General features: G+C 38.9%; 1 protein-coding gene and 1 long non-coding RNA gene across 3 annotated transcripts in view; both read right to left on the bottom strand.

The window, feature by feature from the left end:
• Positions 1–2,855: 2,855 nt before the first annotated feature.
• Positions 2,856–22,011, bottom strand: part of LOC141376673 (uncharacterized) — a 208,799-nt gene continuing 189,643 nt past the window's right edge. Inside the window, exons 5-6 of the long non-coding RNA XR_015503042.1 lie at positions 14,040–14,202; positions 2,856–3,648 (exon numbers count right to left, since the gene is read on the bottom strand). This is a non-coding gene — a long non-coding RNA (uncharacterized LOC141376673). The remainder of the gene's footprint in view (positions 3,649–14,039; positions 14,203–22,011) is intronic.
• The window catches only part of pax7a (paired box 7a), a 123,463-nt gene continuing 117,772 nt past the window's right edge, over positions 16,321–22,011 (bottom strand). The window contains exon 9 of one of the 2 annotated variants that reach the window (XM_087271809.1): positions 16,321–20,191. In XM_087271809.1, the coding sequence (XP_087127935.1) occupies positions 20,076–20,191 (116 nt within the window). In that variant the 3' untranslated portion in view covers positions 16,321–20,075. 2 annotated transcript variants of the gene reach the window in all.

Genomic DNA, 22,011 nt, shown 5'->3' with positions numbered 1-22,011 from the left:
GCAGACAGACAGAAGTGTGGACAGAAGGACAGACAGAAAGATGAACTGACAGACAGATGTGCAGATAGACAGACAGAGCGATGGATGGACAGAGATAAGGATCGATGGATGGCCGGACAGACAGACAGACAGACAGACAGACAGACAGACAGACAGAAAGATGGATCAATAAACAAAAGGATGGACTGACAGACAGGCAGAAAGCTGGACAGACAGACGGACGGGTGGACAGACAGACAAGACAGATTGACTGACACATGGATTGACAAACAAAAGACAGACAGATAGACAGACAGAAAGAATGATGGAGAGACAGATAGATAAACAGACAGATAAACGGATAGACAGAAAAAAGGATGGACAGACAGACGGACAGATAGACAGACGTGTAGACAAACAGACATAAGGATGGACAGACACAGAGACGAATTTATAGACACAGAAGGACAGACAGATGGACGGATAGACAGAAAAAAGGATAGACAGAGAGACTGAGATATGGATAGAGAAAAGGATGAACAGACAAACAGAGAGACGGAGAGAAGAATGATCAGACAAATGGATAGATAGACAAATAGACAGATGGATAGATGGATGGACAGAGAGATAGACAGAAGGATGGACAGACAGATGGACAAACATACAGACAGACAGAGAAGAATGGACAGAGACAGAAGGATGGATAGACAGATAGACAAACAGACAGATGAACGGATAGACAGAAAAAGGGATGGACAAACAGACGGACAGATAGAAAGACAGAAGGACAAACAGATGAATATATTGATTAAAAGTGAGAAGAATGGACAAACAGACAGAAGGATGGACGGACAAATGGACAAACAGACAGACAGAAAGATGGATAGATGGACAGACAGACAGAATGATGGACAGACAAATGGACAAACATACAGGCAGATAAAAGGTTGGACAGACAAATGGACAAAGAGAAGAATAGATAGACAGATGGAGAGAGACAGACAGATGGACAAGTAGATAGACAGACAGAAGTATGGATAGACAGACAGAAAAATGGACAGACAGATGGAGAGAGACAGACAGATGGACAGATAGATAGACAGATGTATGGACTGACACAGAAAAATGGAAAGACAGATGGAGAGAGATACAGACAGATAGAAAAATTGACAGATGGACAGAGAGAAGGATGAACAGACAGACAGAAGAGTGGACAGACAAATGGACAGATAAACAGATAAAAGGATGGGCAGACAGACAAAAGATGGAAAGACAGATGGAAAAATAGGCAGACAGACAAACAAACAGACAGATGGAAAAGATGAACAGACAGACAGAAGAATGAAAGGATTAGTAGACAGATAGACAGACAGAAGGATGAACAGACAGATACAGATGGATGATAGACAGAGACAGACAGATATCAATCACAGCCTCAGTGGATAGCAGCTTATGAAGATACACATACATTAAGAATATTTATATAGCAAATAATGCCAGTAGAGTCATAAAATAAACGTAAAAGTGAAAACCAGATCTTCTGGCAGATTGTTTCTATTTTAAGAATAACATTTTGTTTTAGAGAAAATTAAAAAAAAAAAACGTCATGTATCAACTTTTTCTTCTTTCAAAGTAAATGTATAGAATGTTTATCTTGACTGAGAGTCTGTATCTCAAGATTATCTCTGAGACTTTTTTGGTATTGGCATTAAAGCACATCACTAAACTACTTTTTTTCTTTTCTACTTGCAGTATTTTTGAAAGACCTTCAACATCCATGTAATTTTCCATTTTATAAAAGGTTCTTTATAGTGGAACTGCTCACTAATAATTTGTTTTCATTCATTCATTCATTTTCTTGTCGGTTAAGTCCCTTTATTAATCCGGGGTCGCCACAGCGGAATGAACTGCCAACTTATCCAGCAAGTTTTTACACAGCGGATGCCCTTCCAGCCACAACCCATCTCTGGGAAACATCCACACACATTCACACACACACACACTCAAACACTACGGACAATTTAGCCTACCCAATTCACCTGTACCGCATGTCTTTGGACTTTGGGGGAAACCGGAGCACCCTGAGGAAACCCACACGAATGCAGGGAGAACATGCAAACTCCACACAAAATTGCCAACTAAGCCGAGGCTCGAACCAGCAACCCAGCGACCTTCTTGCTCTGAGGTGACAGCACTACCTACTGCGCCACTGCCTCGCCCTTATTTGTTTTCTGGACCAAAAAGTTCTTCCCTGTCATCAGTGTGAAACTCGCCTTCTAAAGCCTCACTTTTAAGATTGCATAGACATTCTTAATGAATCACTGATTTAAAAAAAAACAATAAATAAAAAGAGTTGCTGTCATTTTAAAGTTGCTCTACAACCAGTGCAGCAATTTCACAAACTTCAGATCCAGTAAAAACAGCCCAAAACATCCCAGCCAGAAGCAATCAGCTCAGCTCATTGTTGTGAGCAGATCAGTGGCTAAATGCCCCTTGACAGACTCATGAGCCCCTCTGTGTGAACAGACCCACTGCTGCTTCAGCATCTCTGGATAATCAGAAGAATCTCTGACTCCAGTTGACCATTCCATGCACACATGCATACACAAGCACCCACGCACACACACACACACAATCATTTAAATCACTAATGCATATAATAATAAGATACAGAAAAAGGAATACTCAATGAATGTCCTCAGAACAGAGACCGTATCATCAGCACTATTGTGTTTTCATGCTTAAACAGCCTAGTGATTAAAAGGTTGATGGTTCAGTTTTCTATTAAGTGTACTGGAAAAAAATCTAATTATTAATAATTATTGAACAGTTGCTTTATTTATTTTATTATATATTTAGTTTATTTATTTTTGTTTAAATGTAATACAAATACAAATTTTTTCACGTGTTTATTACATTTTTTTTTCAACTTAAGTAAGCATTACTGTTTGAGTTTAAGTTTAACAACTTTATTAATCAAACCAGGGGAAATTAAATTAGGACAGTAGCATTTCATGATACAACGAACACAGAGACAAATCACTTACAAACAATAGTAAAAAAAACAACAACGCAATCTCACGACAATTCGTAACTTTTTTATTTAGTGGCTAATTCGTATGAATTCGTACGATCTGATTCGTATAATTTAGTACGATTTGCCCTAATGAGAGTTGGGGTTAGGAGTGGGGTTAGGTGCCTTTTTAAAATCGATAATAATTCAGGAGGGCTAATAATTCAGACTTCAACTGTATATGACCTGGGTAAGAAGGTAAAATATTTTTTTTTATGAAAAACATAAATAAATCTGTTCAAAAAAGTAATTAAAGTGACAGTACAATTGACATTAGCATTCATTTTTGTCAGGATATAGTATCCATGTATATGACCTTATGTGATGGGGGTTTGTTGTCCTGCTGTGTGTGTGAAAGCTGGGTTTGTCCTGTTCTCCTCCTGCTGGTCAGTGGAGCGTTTCGGCCGGTTCAGGGTCTCCTGCTCCCCCTCATCCTCCTGCTCATTTCCCTTTCATCTTCAGTGTGAAATCGTTGGCGGTGCGGCTCTGACCCGGGCATTAAGAGGTCAGCTATTGAAATCTGATGTGCACCTCTGGACGACAGAGAAAAGGCGGATCCACATCACTGTCACAGCTTTAGTGTATTTTGTCCATGCCTGTGATGAAGAACAGGAGAGAAAAAGAGTTTGAGTGCTGAAAGAAAAGAGGTAGCCGGTTTAATATTGCTTATTGATCTTTCTTTATATATAGGGCACACTTTACAATAAGGTGCATTTACTAACATGAGCTAATTAGGAACTTAACATGTAAAGCTTTTATTAATAAAATATTTAATAGAAAATATAGAACTATTAACTAATAAAACATGAAGCATTGCTCTTTAAGCATGTTATGGGTGTGTTTTTCACAAAGCAACCTAATTGGTTGAATTTTTTTCTTTACTCAAACATAATTTAAATGTATTTTAAATGTGGGCAAGGGGGACTGGAAGGTGTGCTCCAACTATAGGGGGATCACACTCCTCAGCCTCCTGGTGAAAGTCTATGCCAGAGCACTGGAGAGGAGGATCCAGCCGATAGTTGTACCTAGGAGGAACAATGCGGTTTTCGTCCAGGCTGTGGTACACTGGTCCAGCTCTATACCCTTACCAGGGTGCTTTAGAGGTTATAGGACTATGCCCAACTAGTCCACATGTGTTTTGTGGACTTGGAGAAGGAATTCGACTGTCCCTTGTGGCATTCTGTAGAGGGTCAGATGGAGTCAGAGGCGCTCTGTTAAGGGCTGTCTCGTACCTGTATGAACAGAGTAGGAGTATGGTTCGCAATGCCGACAATAAGTCAAACTTGTTTTCAGTGCATGTTGGAATCTGGCAGGGCTGACCTTTGTCACCAATTCTGTTCATAATTTTTATGGAAAGAATTTCAAAGCGCAGCCTTGGGCTGGAGGGGGTTCGGTTCGGGGACCACAAGATTTCATCTCTGTTATTCGCAGATGATGTTGTTCTGTTGGCTTCATTGAACATGGACCTTCATCATGCACTGGAGCAGCTTGCTGCTGAGTGTGACGCGGCTGGGATGAGAATCAGCACCTCCAAGTTGGTTTGCCATCTCCAGGTTGAAGGAAAGTCCTTACCCCAGGTGGAGGAGTTCAAGTATCTTGGGGTTTTGTTCACTTGTGAGGGAAGGATGGAACGTGAGATTGACAGGTGGATTGATGCAGCGGCAGCAGTATGCGGTTCATATACTGGTGTGTTGTGGTAAAGAAGGAGCTGAGCCGAAAGGCAAAGCTCTCGATTTACCGGTCAATCTACGTTCCTACTCTCACTTATGGTCATGAGCTTTGGGTCATGACCGAAAGGACAAGATTTCGAACACAAGCCCCTGAAATGAGTTTCCTCCACAGGGTGGCAGGGCGAACCCTTATAGATAGGGTGAGGAGCTCTGTCAATCGGATGGAGCTCGGAGTAGAGCCGACCCGACCCCAGAAAAGCGGTAGAAAATTAATGAAATGTGAGACAAATTTATGTGGACCACATATCAGTTTTTAACATCTGGACCAAATACTGCACTTGACATGTTGCCCATGTCTTGTGTGCTGCCTTAAAGACGGTGCCACCAATGCCAAACCTGGGTTATGTTCAGCCCACATGCTGTATGCCAGTGCCGGATGCCTGCTGTGCCAGCTTTATGCCAAACCTGGGCCGGAATTCATTGGGTTTTTTGATCATGATATGCTTTGACTACATGAAAATGAGCAGCATAAACATTCAACATAACATCTACTCCAGCTTTCCACTAAATACAAAGCACTTTGCGTGTTTATAAGATGGCAGAAATGATTTGCATCCTATAAACCAACACAGACGATGCTTGTTCTCTGCGCGACTTCAGAAAACATGTTGAAAGCAAACCCGAGATGTTAGATAAAGAGTAAACACGAAGCACGCAGCAACAAATAAAAGAACATGAGAGAAAGAAAGACTGGAGATACGGCGATCCTGGCCCTCGAGTGCAGGAACTTATCTGCCGACATCTGAAAGAAGCTCTAAAGTTCAAAATCCAGGGAGAAGTCTGGCTCTCCTGCACAATTATTTATTTTCCAAAGGCTGTCCCTAATCACAAATAAATAAGAGCTCAGACAGAAAAACGTTGAGAGAGAATGAGATATCGGGAGGAGAGGGTGTCTATCATTGCGGCAGATAACTGCTAGATATGATTGCCTTGATAAGAAACCATAATTTGGCTTTTAGAGATAGCCACAGGGGTTGAGCGCGTGCGCTTGTGTGTGTGTTTGCCTTCCACTTCTACACATTTTATCTTCCCCGTTGAAGAGCTTTTTATCTCTGATGATTTTCTCTCCTTTTTTTATGTGTGTGTGTTTTTTTTTCTTCCCTCCGCCAGAAGGTAAGATCACATACCCACAGAAGCCAAGAAGCGATGGACAAAATACAAATATTTGAAAATGTATTTCATGCCAATTATGTCAAGTTTCATGGCCCTGGCGCTGCACTGAGCCACAGCCTGGATGCCTTAATTTGTATAGAAATTGTAATCATTTGTTCATTTCAAGGTGAAAATTGCATTTTTTAATTTAAATTGTATCCTGCGTGATAGGCTATTATCTAGAAAAATTGTCTCTGTGTATTGCGCTCTATGCCCAGGCGTTACGGCTGTTAGCAGCCCTCTTACGTTCAGAAGAGGCTTATGTGTGTGAATCCCCAACAAAAGCCCGGTTTGTTCTTCCGTAAGGGCCTCCTTCTCTGCCTGAGCTCATTTGCATTTTAGTTATTAATATTAATTAGTCTGCCAGCCGAGCCGGTGCTGATTTTTATATGTAAATCGAACCTGGCTTCACAGCCGCCTTATCGCGGGGAGCGATCTCTCAGATTCCCAACTTCAGTGGGCCTTTATTCTTGCACAGAGAGCGCTTATCTACAGAGGCGAGAGGTGTGTGTGTGTGTGTGTGTGAAGAACAGAATAGGAAAAAATAAACAATTCCGACGTGCGCACACAACTCCAAGTCAAGAACTTCTTCGCAAGTTCTTTGGGAAGACTTATCCCGGCCCCAGATGATGATGACAATGACACATTCAAGACGAAGCCGGCTGAAATATCTTAATTCGACTTGCTCTTGCAAATTTAAGGCCTTACATATTGGAAGATCTCCCGCTGCCAAAGATGAGACTGAAATCCCAGCTTACAGAGGCCTCTGTCTGCGCAAAGCCCGAGTCAAAGTGGGACGTCAGACGGGCCGCGGCGCAGGTACATTATGTATCGTGGAATAATTACGGGATTTAGAGAATTACAGGTCTCCGCAAGTGCTTTCACTGTGACAGCCATGACAGTCGGAAACAGCGGAGCTCTCTTAAGACACATAAGCCTCAGAGAAGAACACCTCCAGTGTAATCTGCCCGGATCAGGTCCTCTTTAAAGCCTCATTTTATGACATATACAGTATGTGTATGCGCTCGAGATGCTGTTCAAATGAAATCAGGCTGATTTGTTGTTTGTTTGCACAATATGGGGAAAAACAACCCAGTCAGATCTCTTTGTCTTAATCGTGGGCCTAAACAGCAAGGATGTACCTGTTATACAGAACCAAACATTTCCCAGTCACTACCTAACAACCACCGTGAGATATTGTTAAAGAACTGTGACACACATGAACCGTTTTTATATTAAAATAATGTCAAATTATTGCTGTAAATGATGAATATGGTTTCAGTGGTTATCATTGTTGCCTTACAGCAACTGGGTCAGCTGGCATTTCTGTGTGGAGTTTGCATGTTCTCGTTGTGTTGGCATGCTCCAGTTTCCCTCACAGTCCAAACACATATAGGTGATTTGGATTAACTAAACTGGCCATAGTGTTTGAGTGTGTGAGTGAATGAGTGTGTGTGGGTGTTTCCCAGTACTGGGTTGCGGCTGGAAGGGCATCCACTGCTTAAAACATATGCTGGAATAGCTGGCGGTTCACTCTGCGGTGGTGACCCCTGATTATTAGGGACTAAGCCAAAGGAAAAAGAATGAATGGATGAAGACTGCTTTGCTGCACTCTCTGTAATGAAAAACGCAAGCTACAGTATCAGCTCCAAACCCTAAAGCAGAGATGTCCGAACTAGCGTCTGCAGGCCAAAGCTGGCCAGTGGTAACCTTTGATTTGGCCAACCGTCCCATCGGAGAACAATGGGGATGGTTTAGAGATTGTTAATTTAAATTTAATGTAATCCTTTGTTTGTTTGTTTTATTGTTAAAAGCTAACTGAGTTGGCGCAATAGCCTAGTGGTTAGCATGCTGACAAATAGTGCAGTAGCAGTTCAGGGCGTCCCGAGTTCAAATCCCGGCTCGAGGACATTTCCTGTCCCTACCCCCTCTCTCTCTCCCACTTTGTTTTCTGTCTAAAATACTGTCCTATTTTCTTAATAAAGGCAAATAGGCCAAAAATAAATATAAAAAATAAATAATAATAATAAAAGCTAACTGAAATTAAACGCATCAATTAAATGGTGTAAATGAACCAGTATTAGTTTAAATGCAGACTTTGGTGAGCAAATCAAGTCAAGGGCAGATTCTGCTTGACTATTCAGCATTGAACTCCACTGTGTTATAAATGTGATTTTTTTATTGTTATAAGTTATCATTTTAAAAGTTATATTTTGCATTAAATAATACAATTTAAAGACATATTTTAGATTTATTTAGAAATCTGAAATAAATTAGGAAATTATCCATGGCAACTGTAATGTAAAACAGTTTGGTATATTTACCTTTGGCCCACGGCTCTCACTGATATTTGCCTTTTGGCCCTTCATACGAAAAAGTTTGGGCATCCCTGCCTTAAAGGTACAAATTGATACCTAAAAAGTACAAATGTGTACCTATTTAAGGGTATAAAAAAGTACTTTAAGGTGCCAAAGTAGACGTGTTAGGTAAAATATGTACGTTTTGAAACTGTACAGCTTTTGTACCTCTGAGAGTGCATTTTTCTGTTCTGTTATTAGATTGTTCCTATTCAACATGAGTGAAATTTCCCCTAAACGTTGGAAAGAGAAACATCTGAGCAGTGAAGTTTGGGAAAGTCAAAAGTCAGAGATTTTATCAATTCCATTTACATTCTTCCAAGATCAAATGATCTAATCTATGATGCTCACTTTTATAACACACTCTTTGTAATCAGAGGGGTAAAAATTATATGCAAATAAAACTATTTGAAGAAGTTAGATGTGAGATTTTTTTAATGTATTGATCATTTTTCTTACAAGTGGGTCAACATCCTGTAAGGAAACTTAAAAGTAAAGACCTGGGATGTTATTGCCAGGAAAATAAAAAGCATGTGATGCCCACTTTTACCTAATGATACATAAAGGGACATATTACTGAGGATTAAAACGCTATTTTTCAGGATTTGCTCCGGAGTGTGTCATAAACCTGAAACTGGGGCAATAATGGCTTTGTTAAAGCGTCCTTCACTGAGTTTGCTGGATCAGGTCCATTCCTCATGGCTGTCCAGTCCACAAGTACAGTGTTGTAATGGTGATGCAGAGCACTTGAGTTTGTGGTCACAGTGCACTTTTCTTTTGTTTGCTTATAAAAACACTATTGGTTGGGTTTAGGGAAGAGTTTAGGCCTGTGGTTCGCTAGGTGATCTGTACAAGGCGTGTACAAGAATGACATGTATCTGAAATGTACGACAAAACATACTTTTTTTCAGCTTCCCAAAACATTTTATCAGCGCCCTCTAGTGGATGGTCCTCTGAAACGTGCAATGAAACATTCCTGGAGCAACGTATTTGGCAAAAATGTAGGCTGAGGCGAGTATTTTCAACGAGTTAAAACATTCTGCTCTTATTGATAACATTCACTGGCTCTTAATCCACAGGAATGTGTCAGTGTTGTACTTGTGCTGCAGAGCACTCGGGTTTTAGTCTGAGGAACCACACTTACATTTACATTTACATTTAGTCATTTAGCAGACGCTTTTATCCAAAGCAACTTACAAATGAGGACAAGGAAGCAATTTACACAACCAAGAGCAACAATGAATAAGTGCTATAGGCAAGTTTCAGGTCTGTAAAGTCTAAGAAGGGAAGTATTAGTAGTATTAGTTTTTTTTTTTTTTTTTTTTTTTTGTACAGTTAGTGTGATATTCAGAGAGGCAATTGCAGATTAGGAAGTGAAGTGGAGACTAAATAGTTGGGTTTTTAGTAGTTTCTTGAAAGTAGCGAGTGACTCTGCTGTTCTGATGCAGTTAGGGAGTTCATTCCACCAACTGGGCAGATTGAGCGTGAGCGTGAGCGAAAGTGATTTCTTCCCTCTTTGGGATGGAACCACGAGGCGACGTTCATTCACAGAACGCAAGTTTCTGGAGGGCACATAGATCTGCAGAAGCGAGAGCAGATAAGAAGGAGCAAGGCCAGAAGTCACTTTGTAGGCAAACATCAGAGCTTTGAATTTGATGCGAGCAGCAACTGGCAGCCAGTGCAAACGGACTAGCAGCGGAGTGACATGTGCTCGTTTAGGTTCATTGAAGACCACTCGTGCTGCTGCATTCTGGAGCAGTTGAAGAGGCTTGATAGAGTTAGCTGGAAGCCCGGCTAGAAGAGAGTTGCAGTAATCCAGTTTGGAGAGAACAAGAGCTTGAACAAGGAGTTGAGCTGCATGTTCAGATAAGAAGGGTCGGATCTTTCTGATGTTATAGAGTGTGAATCTGCACGATCGAGCAGTTCTAGAAATGTGGTCAGAGAAGTTTAGTTGGTCATCAATCGTTACTCCAGGGCTTTTCACCATTTTGGATGCAGTAATGGTTGCCCCATTCATCTGGATTGAAAAGTTATGGTGTAGGGTCGAGTTGGCAGAAACTACAAGCATTTCCGTTTTTGCGAGGTTCAGCTGAAGATGATGATCTTTCATCCAGTGTGAAATATCCAACAGGCAGGCTGAGATGCGAGCTGGAACCGAGGGATCATCAGGATGAAAAGAGAGGTATAGCTGGGTATCATCATCATAGCAGTGGTAGGAGAATCCATGTCTCTGGATGACTGGTCCTAGAGATGATGTGTAGATGGAGAAGAGAAGTGGCACAAGAACAGAGCCTTGAGGTACCCCAGTGTTTAGATGCTGTAGGTTGGACACCTCACCCCTCCAAGACACCCTGAATGACCTGTCAGTGAGGTAGGATCTGAACCATTGTATAACTTCCAAACAATAAATAAAAGCAATGTAAAACCAAGGTAAAACTATGTAGTTGCAGTGCAATTTCTTTTAAGTCTGCTTTTAAAAACGCTTTTGGTTGGGTTTAGTAAAGGGTTTGGCTCAGTGCTTTGCTAGGTGACATGTACAACAAGTCCTATTTTTTCATGGAGGTGTAAACGAACAACATGTATCTGAAACGTACTGTACAACAAAACATACTCTAAGTAACATTCTTCAGTTTCCCAAAACATTTTATCAGCGCCCTCTAGTGGATGGCCCCCTGAAACGTGCAATGAAATATACCTGGAGCAACGTATTTTGCAAAAATGTAGGCTGAGGCGAGTATTTTCAATGAGTTGAGAGTTTTACTTTGTGAAACTTTTAAAATGTTTACTCATATTGATAACCCAATCCTCCGGAGTGTGTCATAAATCTAAAAGTGGGGCAATAATGGCTTCATTAAAGTGTCCTTCACTGAGTTTCCTGGGCCAGGTCCATCCACCTCCTCATTCTCCATGCCTGTGCAGTCCTGCTTCCTCACCGCTGGCTTTCCTGAGCCCTCGCTCTCTTAAATGAGATCCAAATCTAGCAGGCATCCCATGCAGATGCCTCTCGCCGTGGGGCCTGCGTCCTGGGAGATAGCAGTCCACCGGCAGCCTCCTCTCCGCGGCTCAACAGTTTCATTTCCATCCCTCTGATCTAAACAAGCCCATTACCGGCAGGACACAAGCCCGGGCCCCTGGAGAAAGCTTGCGGCTAAGCCACCGTAGCTCATAGCCACCTTCAATGGCCATACGTCTGGTGTAGGGAGCACATATACGGGCTGCACTTTATCAGAACCTCTCCAGAGAAGCGAAGGGAATTGGCTCTTGTGGGTCCCGTTGAATCCTCCTCCTGTAGTCAATCAATTAAGGGATCAAAAGGCGAGGGTAACAAAGACGAGGACACACGGTTGACGGGGTGGTGCCTTGGAGACGGAGAAACTTGCAGGATTCGATGGGACAGCCAGAACACGTGCTTTCGCTTAATCTAGAAGACACTGCGAACACCGCACACATGCATCTGACTGAGGACTGCCACCGAAACACAAACAATATGGGATGAAGAGCACATTGTGGAGTATAAAGACTTTAACACAATCATATGAGGCTGTCAGGAGCAGAAAACATTAGGTTTATGCTCTGCTGAGCCATTGAAATCAGTCAGTGTATTATGGATATAGACATGCTGAGGTCATGGGTTCAGTTCTCGCGGAATCCATATTGAAGTCATTTTGGATTAAAGTATCTGGCTAATGCATACAATGTTAAGAGAGTCACTGTGGTATGAATTACTAGAAGGTAAAATGCACATTAAAAGCATTGTTCATCCTCAAAATAAAAATGTTCTCACTATTTACTCACTTTTAAGTGGCTATAAACCTTTATTTGCTGTTTTTCTCTTTCTCTTGAACACATAAGGAGATATTCTGAAGTTGGTTTGAAACGTAATTGTCGAAAAATAGAAAACACTATGGAAGTCAACGGTTACTGGTTTTCAAAATAGCTTCTTTATAATTCAACAGAAAAAAAGATTAAGATTTATTAAGAGATTTCTTACAGATTTAATAAGAGATTTAATAAAGATTTAATAAGAGATTTAATAAGAGATTTACTAAAAGATTTAATACAGATTTTTATAAGAGATTTAATACAGATTTAAAAGAAATTTAATACAGATTTTTTACAGATTTAATAAGAGATATAATAAAGATTTAATAAGACATTTATTACCGATTTAATAAGAGATATAATAAAGATTTAATAAGACATTTATTACCGATTTAATAAGAGATTTGATAAAGATTTAATAAGAGATTTATTACAGATTTAATAAGAGATTTAATACAGATTTAATAAGAGATTTAATAAAGATTTAATAAAAGATTTAATAAAGATTTAAAAGAAATTTAATACAAATTTATTACAGATTTAATAAGAGATATAATAAAGATTTAATAAGTGATTTATTACCGATTTAATAAGAGATTTATTACAGATTTAATTAGAGATTTAATACAGATTTACAGATTTAATAAAAAAAAATTATATATATATGATAAAAAACAAGACAAAACAAAAAAAGATTACAATCAATTATGAGTTAAACTGAAGTGTTTCCAAACACATTATGTAACAATTTACAGCATTTACTTATTACTCCTCTATTATTGTTATATTAACTGTTTGTTAGCACTTACTCCCCCAATCCTACACTATAAAAAATCTTACACTTTACTTGAATCAAATAAACTTGTCTATTCATCTTAATTTCATCAACCTACAAATATTAAGTTAAACTTTGTATAACTTATAGAAATATAGTTGAAACCTGATTAAACATTAAAACAAGTCAAAGGAACATAAACATATTGGTTACACTTTAGTTTAGGTCACCATTCACATTATTAACAAACCCTTAACTAATAAACTATTAATTAGCTGCTTATTAATAGTTAGTAATGTAGAAGTTGGGTTTAGGAATTGGGTAGGTATAAAGAGGCAGAAAAAGATCATATCTTAATAATAGGCAGGTAATATGCCAATTGTTAATAGCAGGAATTGAGACCTAAAGTAAAGTGCTACCAACATATTTGTTGTCTTGGTTTTTTCATTCATTCATTCATTCATTCATTCATTCATTTTCTTTTTAGCTTATAGTCCCTTTATTATTCTGAGTTCGCCACAGCGGAATGAACCGGCAACTTATCCACCATATGTTTTACGCTGCGGATGGCCTTCTAGCTGCAACCCATGTCTGGGAAACATCCATAAACACTCATTCACACTCATACACTACGGACAATTTAGCCTACCCAATTCACCTATAGCGCATGTGTTTGGACTGTGGGGGAAACCATGAGCACCCGGAGGAAACCCACGCAAACGCAGGGAGAACATGCAAACTCCACACAGAAACGCCAACTGACCTAGCCAAGGCTTGATCCAGTAACCTTCTTGCTTTGAGGTGACAGCACTACCTACTGCGCCACTGCGTCGCCCTTATTGAGCGAATGGTCTTAGTTAATGGTTTGTTAATAGCATGAACTGTAAAATAAAGTCTGACCATGCTTTTGTTTTAAATGATGCTGAATTATTTAGTTCTACATATTTCAGAAATGATGCTTCCAATGAAAAACCAAGCAGTTTATGAAGCTTTTAAACTGAAACTGATCATTAAAACATCCATCTTAAAGCACAAATGTCTACATTGAGCTATCATCAGCTGAAATCTGCAGTATGTGTGAAATGTCAGGAGCGCAGCAGCTGCTTTAGGCATCATGTGGTCTGGAATCTGCGTTCATGCCATCAACATACCGGCAGTTCCTGAAGTATGTGCCGCTCATTCAGGATCTGCCACATGAGTCCAGGCCAAACTACAAACACATTCAGGACGGCAGAGAATCAAGGACTTCCCACAGCTGTACTGTACATACTGAGTTTCACAGTCTGTTCACATGCGCAGAGATTCACTCCAAGCCTATCAAGGAAAGAGATTGTGTCAGTTCAATAATCAGTCACTTCTGGAGGTCCTGCAAAATCATCAATCTGTGTTCATCATACACTCTCAGAAATAAAGGTACGAGAGATGTCACTGGGGTGGTACCTTTTTAAAAGACACACATTTGTAACTAAAGGGTCCCTATTAATACCTCAAGGGTGCATATTAGTACATAAAAAGTACAAAAGTGGTCCTTTTAAAATGTTTAGGTACAAAAATATGCTTTTGGGGGCGACGCAGTGGTGCAGTAGGTAGTGCTGTCACCTCACAGCCAGAAGGTCGCTGGTTTAAGCCTCTGCTGAGTCAGTTGGCATTTCCGTGTGGAGTTTGCCTGTTCTCCCTGTGTTCGTGTGAGTTTCCTCCGGGTGCTCTGGTTTCCCCCACAGTCCAAACACATGTGGTACAGGTGAATTGGTTAAGCTAATTTGTCCGTAGTGTATGTGTGTGAATGAGGATGTGTGGATGTTTCCCAGAGATGGGTTGCGGCTGTAATAGCATTTGCTGCATAAAAATGTGCTGGATAAGTTGGCTGTTCATTTCGCTGTGGCGACCCTGGATTAATAAAGGAACTAAGCCGAAAAGAAAATGAATGAATACTTCTGAGGTACCAGTATGGACCCTTTAAGTACAAATGTTTATCTTTTGGAATGGTACCACCCCAGTGACAGCTCTTATACCTTTATTTCTAAGAATTTACATTCTTAGATTTTTATTTTAAGCTGTAAACTGACTCTGACTTTCAGCAATCAGAATCAACTCATCCTGCAAATGAGAGTCAAAAATCTTAGGAAAAAGTTTGTTAAAATAGTGTTAGAAATCCCTTCTGGAGGTCCTGCAACTGGATGAATTAACACTGTAGTCTGATGCAAAACAAACAAATAAATAAAGGCAGCACAGTGGCTCAGTGGTTAGCACTGTCGCCTAACAGCAAGAAGGTTGCTGGTTCGAGTCTCGGCTGGATCAGTTGGCATTTCTGTGTGGAGTTTGCATGTTCTCCCTATGACTGTAGTGTATGAGTGTGTATGGATGGTTGCAGCTGGAAGGGCATTTGCTGTGTAAAACATATGCTGGATAAGTTGGTGGTTCATTCAGCCGTGGCGACCCCTGATGAATAAAGGGACTAAGCCTAAGGAATATGAATGAATCATTTTGAAAAACACATTTTTCCAGGCTGTTTACAGCGTTTTTAAATCTTTAAATTATAGAGCAATAAAAACAATTCCCAAAATCCCCTTAGTAATAATAAATAAATAAAGAATAATAATAAAGAATTTAAACCTGACAACAATTTTTGTAGTAAACATTTATGCAAATTAGGTTTATTTAAAGGATACATAATTTGCATAATTAAACGGAAGATTTAGATTTGATATAAAATTTCTTAATGTTGTCAATCAAGTGTGGAAATCTGGTGATAAATTTTAGTATATACATATATATATATATATATATATATATATATATATATATATATATATACGTCTGATAATATTTTTTTCTTGTGGAGAAAGTCTTATTTGTTTTATTTCGACAAGAATAAAAGCAGTTATTAATTTTTTAAAAAACATTTTTGGGACAAAATTATTAGCCCCTTTAAGCTATTTTTTTTTCTCGATTATCTACAGAACAAACCAATGTTATACAATAACTTGCCTAATTAACCTAACCTGCCTAGTTAACCTAATTAACCTAGTTAAGCATTTAAATGTCACTTTAAGCTGTATAGAAGTGTCTTGAAAAATATCAAGTAAAATATTATTTACTGTGATCATGACAAAGAGAAAATAAATATGTTATTAGAAATACATTTTAAAAACTATTATGCTTAGAAATGTGCTGAAACAATCGTTCCTCAATAAAACAGAAATTGGGGAAAAAAATAAACAGGGGCGCAAATAATTCAGGGGGGCTAATAATTCTGACTTCAACTGTATATATAAAATAAAAAAATATATATATATTTTTTTTCTGCATTGCTTTGCCTAAATCAAAACAATAATCATTTAATAAAACCAAGCAAACAAACAAAAAAAGTCAGAAGTCATAAACAAACCTTTCCCAACCAAAAGCACTCTGAAATGAAACACACAGTAAAGGTTTGATCTTTAAGTCAGTTTTAGATCTTTAATTGATAACATTTACGCCAGTGTTACAGTAAAGACACCAACAGGCTGAAGGTAGTAAATACCAAATACAAGGTTCCCACTAAAGCTACTACTTCATACAGCAGAATAAATTATACCATGGTAACGTACACACATGCTGAAAGCAAAGAAACACAAACGCTAACGAAAGCAGGAGCTCAGTCCGACGTCCCCGATGGCTAATATTTTTAATATCCAAATGCTGATTAAGAAAGGTGTTAGCCGTGGATGGACACTAGAAGTCTTTCTGATGAAGATATCAAGCGGGTGGTTTCTTTAAAGTCCTCTTCTCCACAAACACACCCCATGAAACGGTCATTTTTAGCACCAAACTCTGCTGCGTTTTTCCCACAGTCTGTAAAACAAGCCATCGGTCACAAAAAAAAGTCTCCACTTCCAAAATGGTCCAAATATTTCATCCTCAAATACACGTGAAATCATAACATCCTATAGGAAAAAATCGATACGTAACTATTGAAAGCAAAGAAAAGCAAAGCAGTAAATATATAAACACAAAATTACAATAGAAGACTTACACGTATCCCCTGCTTCATCTACCACACGACACCTTTTCTGTTTTAGTATAAAACATATTCTTTATAAACAAACAATAAACGATCTGCTTCATCTACTGTACAATTCCATTTATGTGTCAAAATGTCGAGTGCTACACCGATGTCCGAAGGTTACGACTTATCATTATTATTATTATTATTATTGTACAAATTTGTGAATGCAAGAGATCGTGATTACAGGAGCCCCGGCGTGTGCTTTTAAGTGAGTTTGCAATATTTAAAAAAAAAAAGGAGAGAAAATGTAAACCATTGATTGAGGAATGTTATCGAACATGTGGGGATAGTTGGATTTGTTTTTAATTATTAATGACCAAGGATGCAATAAATCAATCAAAGGTGACAGTAAAGCATGTAGGATGTCAGAAAACACATTTAAACTTGCCACACTGAAAAAATGAGTCACTAAATTAATATTTTTTTTAAGTTAAGTGGTTGCAAACAATTTATATGGGCTGGATTTAAACAAGGCGACGCAGTGGCGCAGTAGGTAGTGCTGTTGCCTTACAGCAAGAAGGTCGCTGGTTTGATCCTCGGCTCAGTTAGCATTTCTGTGTGCGTTCGCGTGGGTTTCCTCCGGGTGCTCCGGTTTCCCCAAAAGTCCAAAGACATGTGGTACAGGTGAATTGGGTAGGCTAAATTGTCCGTAGTGTTTGAGTGTGTGTGTGAATGTGTGTGTGGATGTTTCCCAGAGATGGGTTGCGGCTGGAAGGGCATCCGCTGCATAAAAATGTGCTGGATAAGTTGGCGGTTCATTCCGCTGTGGCGACCCCGGATTAATAAAGGGACTAAGTCGACAAGTAAATGAAAGAAATGAGTGGATTTAAACTAATTAAATTTAGTAGTGTTTAGCTTAATTTGTCTGTTTAAATTCAGCTTATTTAAATTGTTTGCAACAATTTGCGACAAAACATTTTTTTTTCTTTTTTAGTGTATTTATCAAAGTATCTGAACAAAGCAACACTAAAAAACAGTACAAAATGCTGGGCTCCACACAATTCCTTTATGCTGTCCCAACACAAATGGATTAAGTTACCTTAATTGCTTGAACAATTTTAGGTGGATGAAACATGAAAGAATAAGGTTTTCCTCAAAAACCCTCAAGAATTTAGGGTGCTTTCACATCTGTGGTTCGCTTCATTTGGTCCGCACCAAGGGTAATAAATGATACATTGTTGCATCTTCTGCCGTCTTTCTGTTGCGTTTTCACACCACTGCTGGCTTTGGTCCGAACCAGTTTTAACGAACAAAAATGCAGTCATCTGACAAAATCCACATCTCTCATTGGCCAGATGTTGTTAAACATATTTCCTAAACTGCTTATTGATTGGTCAGAATTCACGTGCGGGAAAATGCCAATGAACTCCCGCAAGTAAACAAACCGGCAGACACAAAATGTCGCTTTTTACTCTGGAGGGACGACTGCGCTGGCTGATTGTATGCCTGCTTTAGACAAACTATATGGAAAAAACTGTATGGCCATACATGATAAATGCGCTATATAAATACACATGACTTACTTACTAAAATCAAATTTGTTTTTTTAAATTCAACCCATATAAATTGTTTGCAACTGTTTTGCAGAACTCATTTTTTTAGTGTGTGATTCTGGAGCCTAGAGTAATGATGCTGAAAATTCAGCTTTACATCACTGAAATAAATTACATTATTAAATATATTCAAACAGGAAGGTTATATTTTGAATTGCAATACTTTTACGCTTTTTTGATCAATAAATGCAGCCTTGGTTACAGAAGAGAGTCCTTTAAAAAAATAATAAATTCAAATAAAGAAAACGTTTGGTCTTAAATACCACTTGTACATTCGACATATTTGACTTAGCTTTTAAAATCTAACTGTATTATCTACAGTAAGTGGAATGATAAATGTTGCATTGCATTTTTCGATATGAATGTTTACAAGTTTTTGTCTCTTTTAAATGATCTTTTCTTTTTAATAAAAATTCTTATTTATTTATTCATTATTATTTTTTTTTAGCACAGTTGAAGACAGAATTATTCACCGATTGAATTTTTCCCAAATGATGTTTAACAGGGCAAGGAAATTTTCACAGTATGTCTGATAATATTTTTTCCGCTGGATGAAGGTCTTTTTTGTTTTATTTCGGCTAGAATAAAAACTGTTTTAAATTTTTTTAAACCATTTTAAGATCAATATTACTAGCCCCTTTATGCAATATTTGTTTTGAAACAAACCACTGTTATACAATCACTTGCCTAATTACCCTCACTTTAACCTAATGAAGCTAGTTAAGCATTTAAATGTCACTTCAAGCTGAATACAAGTATTTAAAAAAATATCTAGTCAATTATTATTTACTGTCATCATGGCAAAGATAAAATAAACCAGTTATTAGAGATGAGTTATTATAACTATTATGTTTAGAAAAGTGTTGAAAAAATATTTCCATTAAACAGAAATTGGGGGAAAAATAAAAAAGGGGGGCTCATAATTCTGACTTCAACTGTAATTCAATTAATTCTGTCTTCACAGATTATTCAAAGCACAAAATGGGCATTTGAGAAACGAGAAAAAGCATGGCTGGTCCTCTAAAATCTCTGCTAATTCCCAGCAGAAAGCCAGACTTCCCACAGAGTGGCCAAGTTCGCATGGAATGTCGAGTGAAATATGAAGTCGGAGAAGGTCAAATCGCTCAGGAACATCACGGCTCGAAAGTGGAAAACCAGCAGTCACACTTTCAACACACACACAAATACTCAATCCCAGTTTAAGCCCACTGTCAGCATTTCACGTACAAACCTCGGGTTAAAATGAGTAAAAAAAAAATGCTACGTGTGGATCTGGAAACAACGAAACGAAACAATAGTTAGCATAATCATAATTACAACAACTGTAAGGGCAATCGTAATAACAATATCGATAGAAAACAAGCGCTGTAATGACACTGAGATTCACACACGACTATGCACACAGTTAGTTTTGGAAATGGCTCATGTGTGTGTTCTTGGCGTCCGTCTGCGCGTCTGCTGTTGGTCCTCTTGTCTTGTTTAAGAGACCAGAATCGTGGCAGATTGAGCATGACAGATTGTAAATCAGAGGAAGATCCTGACACACACTGGAGGAGCTGCTTGTGTGTGTGTTAGTATGGTCAGATTCAGTAGGCCTGTCCTGTCTCCACCTGCAGGAGTCCCAGCACCGCTGAATGATCGCCCAGCTTCATCCGTCTCTGAGTGGACAGACTCACATTCTTGGCCAGATAGTCCACAGCGGCTGGAGAAAACACAGACACACAGACATATTGACATTAGCACATATGTCACAACAGTATACTGCATGCATATGAATCAATTTATGAATCGGTTCATTAAAATAAATGCTAACACTTTAATTCCTGCTATTAACAATTGGCTTATTACCTTCCTATTATTAAGATATGAACTGCTCTTTAGTAGTTATAAGGCAGATCTTATTTTGCATCTTTAATCCTACCTAAAACCTAAACCCAACTACCGTATTAACTATTAATAAACAGTTAACTAGTAGTTTATTAAGCTATTAGTGTTAGTTAATGGTTTGTTAATACCGTGAATTGTGACCTAAACTAACAACCCAAGCTCATTCTGGAAACGTAGCCCCGCGGACGTTTCTGGAGACCGCGATTTACGTGGCCGGAGGTACGTAAAGGCCGCGTTTAGTTTTTTTCAAACGAACACTGCGGGGCGGTGTGGCGTCGCTCCGCCCCTCGTCTTCGCGCTCGCCGGCCGACGGCTCGCCTCCGAGTGGAGGGCTTTCCGGATGCAACCAGTTTGTCCACTTAGCTCACAGCGTTGCGTCGGCGGAGCGGAGGCCCCGGAGGAGGAGGAGGAGCCAGCCGCGGTGGACGACGACCGGGATAGAGTCCGGGGAACAGCGCTTCCGGAAATCAGGTAAGACGAAAAACGGAATCCGAAAAATAAGGGCGAGAACGTGGCGGGATCCGAAAACGCTGTCGAAATCGAAGACGAGGGCTTTTGCTTTTTTTTTTTTTTTTCTGGACGGCTTTTGCGAACCGTCGCTCGGGTTTAGGGAAGGAGGAGGAGGAGGAGGAAGAGGAGGGCGGCCGAGTCGGCCGATCCGGCGGCTTTTTTCGCGAGAACGGCGCTGATCCGCGAAAAAAAAAACGCTCGAATACGTACTTCCCGGGACGTAAATCGCGGTCCGCAGAAACGTCCGCGGGGCTACGTTTCCACAATGAGCCCGGGTTGTAAACTAAAGTGTTACCAAATAAACCAGTCGAATGAATCAAAATGAAGGCCTTGTGGATGCTGTGCAATATATTAAAGGGATAGTACGGCAAAATACAACTCTCACTTAATCAAAACCTGTTTCTTTTTTTTCTGTTGAACACAAAAGAAGATATTTAGAAGAATGCTCCATTGCTCCAATGCTATCCATTGACTTTGATAGTAATATTTTATTCCTATTATGAAAGCTGAGGGTTGCCAGCTACCAGCATTCTTTAAAATAGATATTTTTGTGTACAGAAAATTAAAGAAAAGGTTTAAAAGGAGTAAGTGATGAGGTGATTTAAATTTTTGGGTGAACTATCCCTTTAAAATTCAGCACAGCATAGATAATGTCTTCATTTTGATTCAGTGAAAAGGTTTATTTCAATGAACCAATTCAGAAACTGATTCAAATTTTCATACATTGACTTTTGCTGAAGTTAAATACACTCTAAAAATGCTATTTGAAACTAAATACACACAAAAAATGGGTGTAAATTGGCCTATAAAATATATTAAAACAAAATAAATAAATTACCCAGTGCTTCATATTTTATCCAAATTTGGGTTGAAATAACCCAGCATTTTTTAAAGTTTGCATACAGTGCTCAGCATAAATAAGTGCACCCCTCACAAATCTCTCTTTTAAATTCATATTTTTAATAGGAAGCTATACAATACTATATTTGTGCATATACATTATTGTGAGGTTTAAGAGCCAAGAAGGCTTGTAGTGGGTTCTCAAAGTATATAAAAAAAATGAGAAAACCTCAAAATGATGGCCAAACTCGCTGAAATAACGTGTAAAGTGATGGTTTATTTACA

This window comes from Danio rerio, chromosome 11, assembly GCF_052040795.2.
Source record: "Danio rerio strain M-AB ecotype USA chromosome 11, GRCz13ab, whole genome shotgun sequence".
Taxonomy (NCBI): domain Eukaryota; kingdom Metazoa; phylum Chordata; class Actinopteri; order Cypriniformes; family Danionidae; genus Danio; species Danio rerio.
Note: the sequence above shows the minus strand (reverse complement) of the source record. Positions and strands in the feature narration are given on the sequence as shown.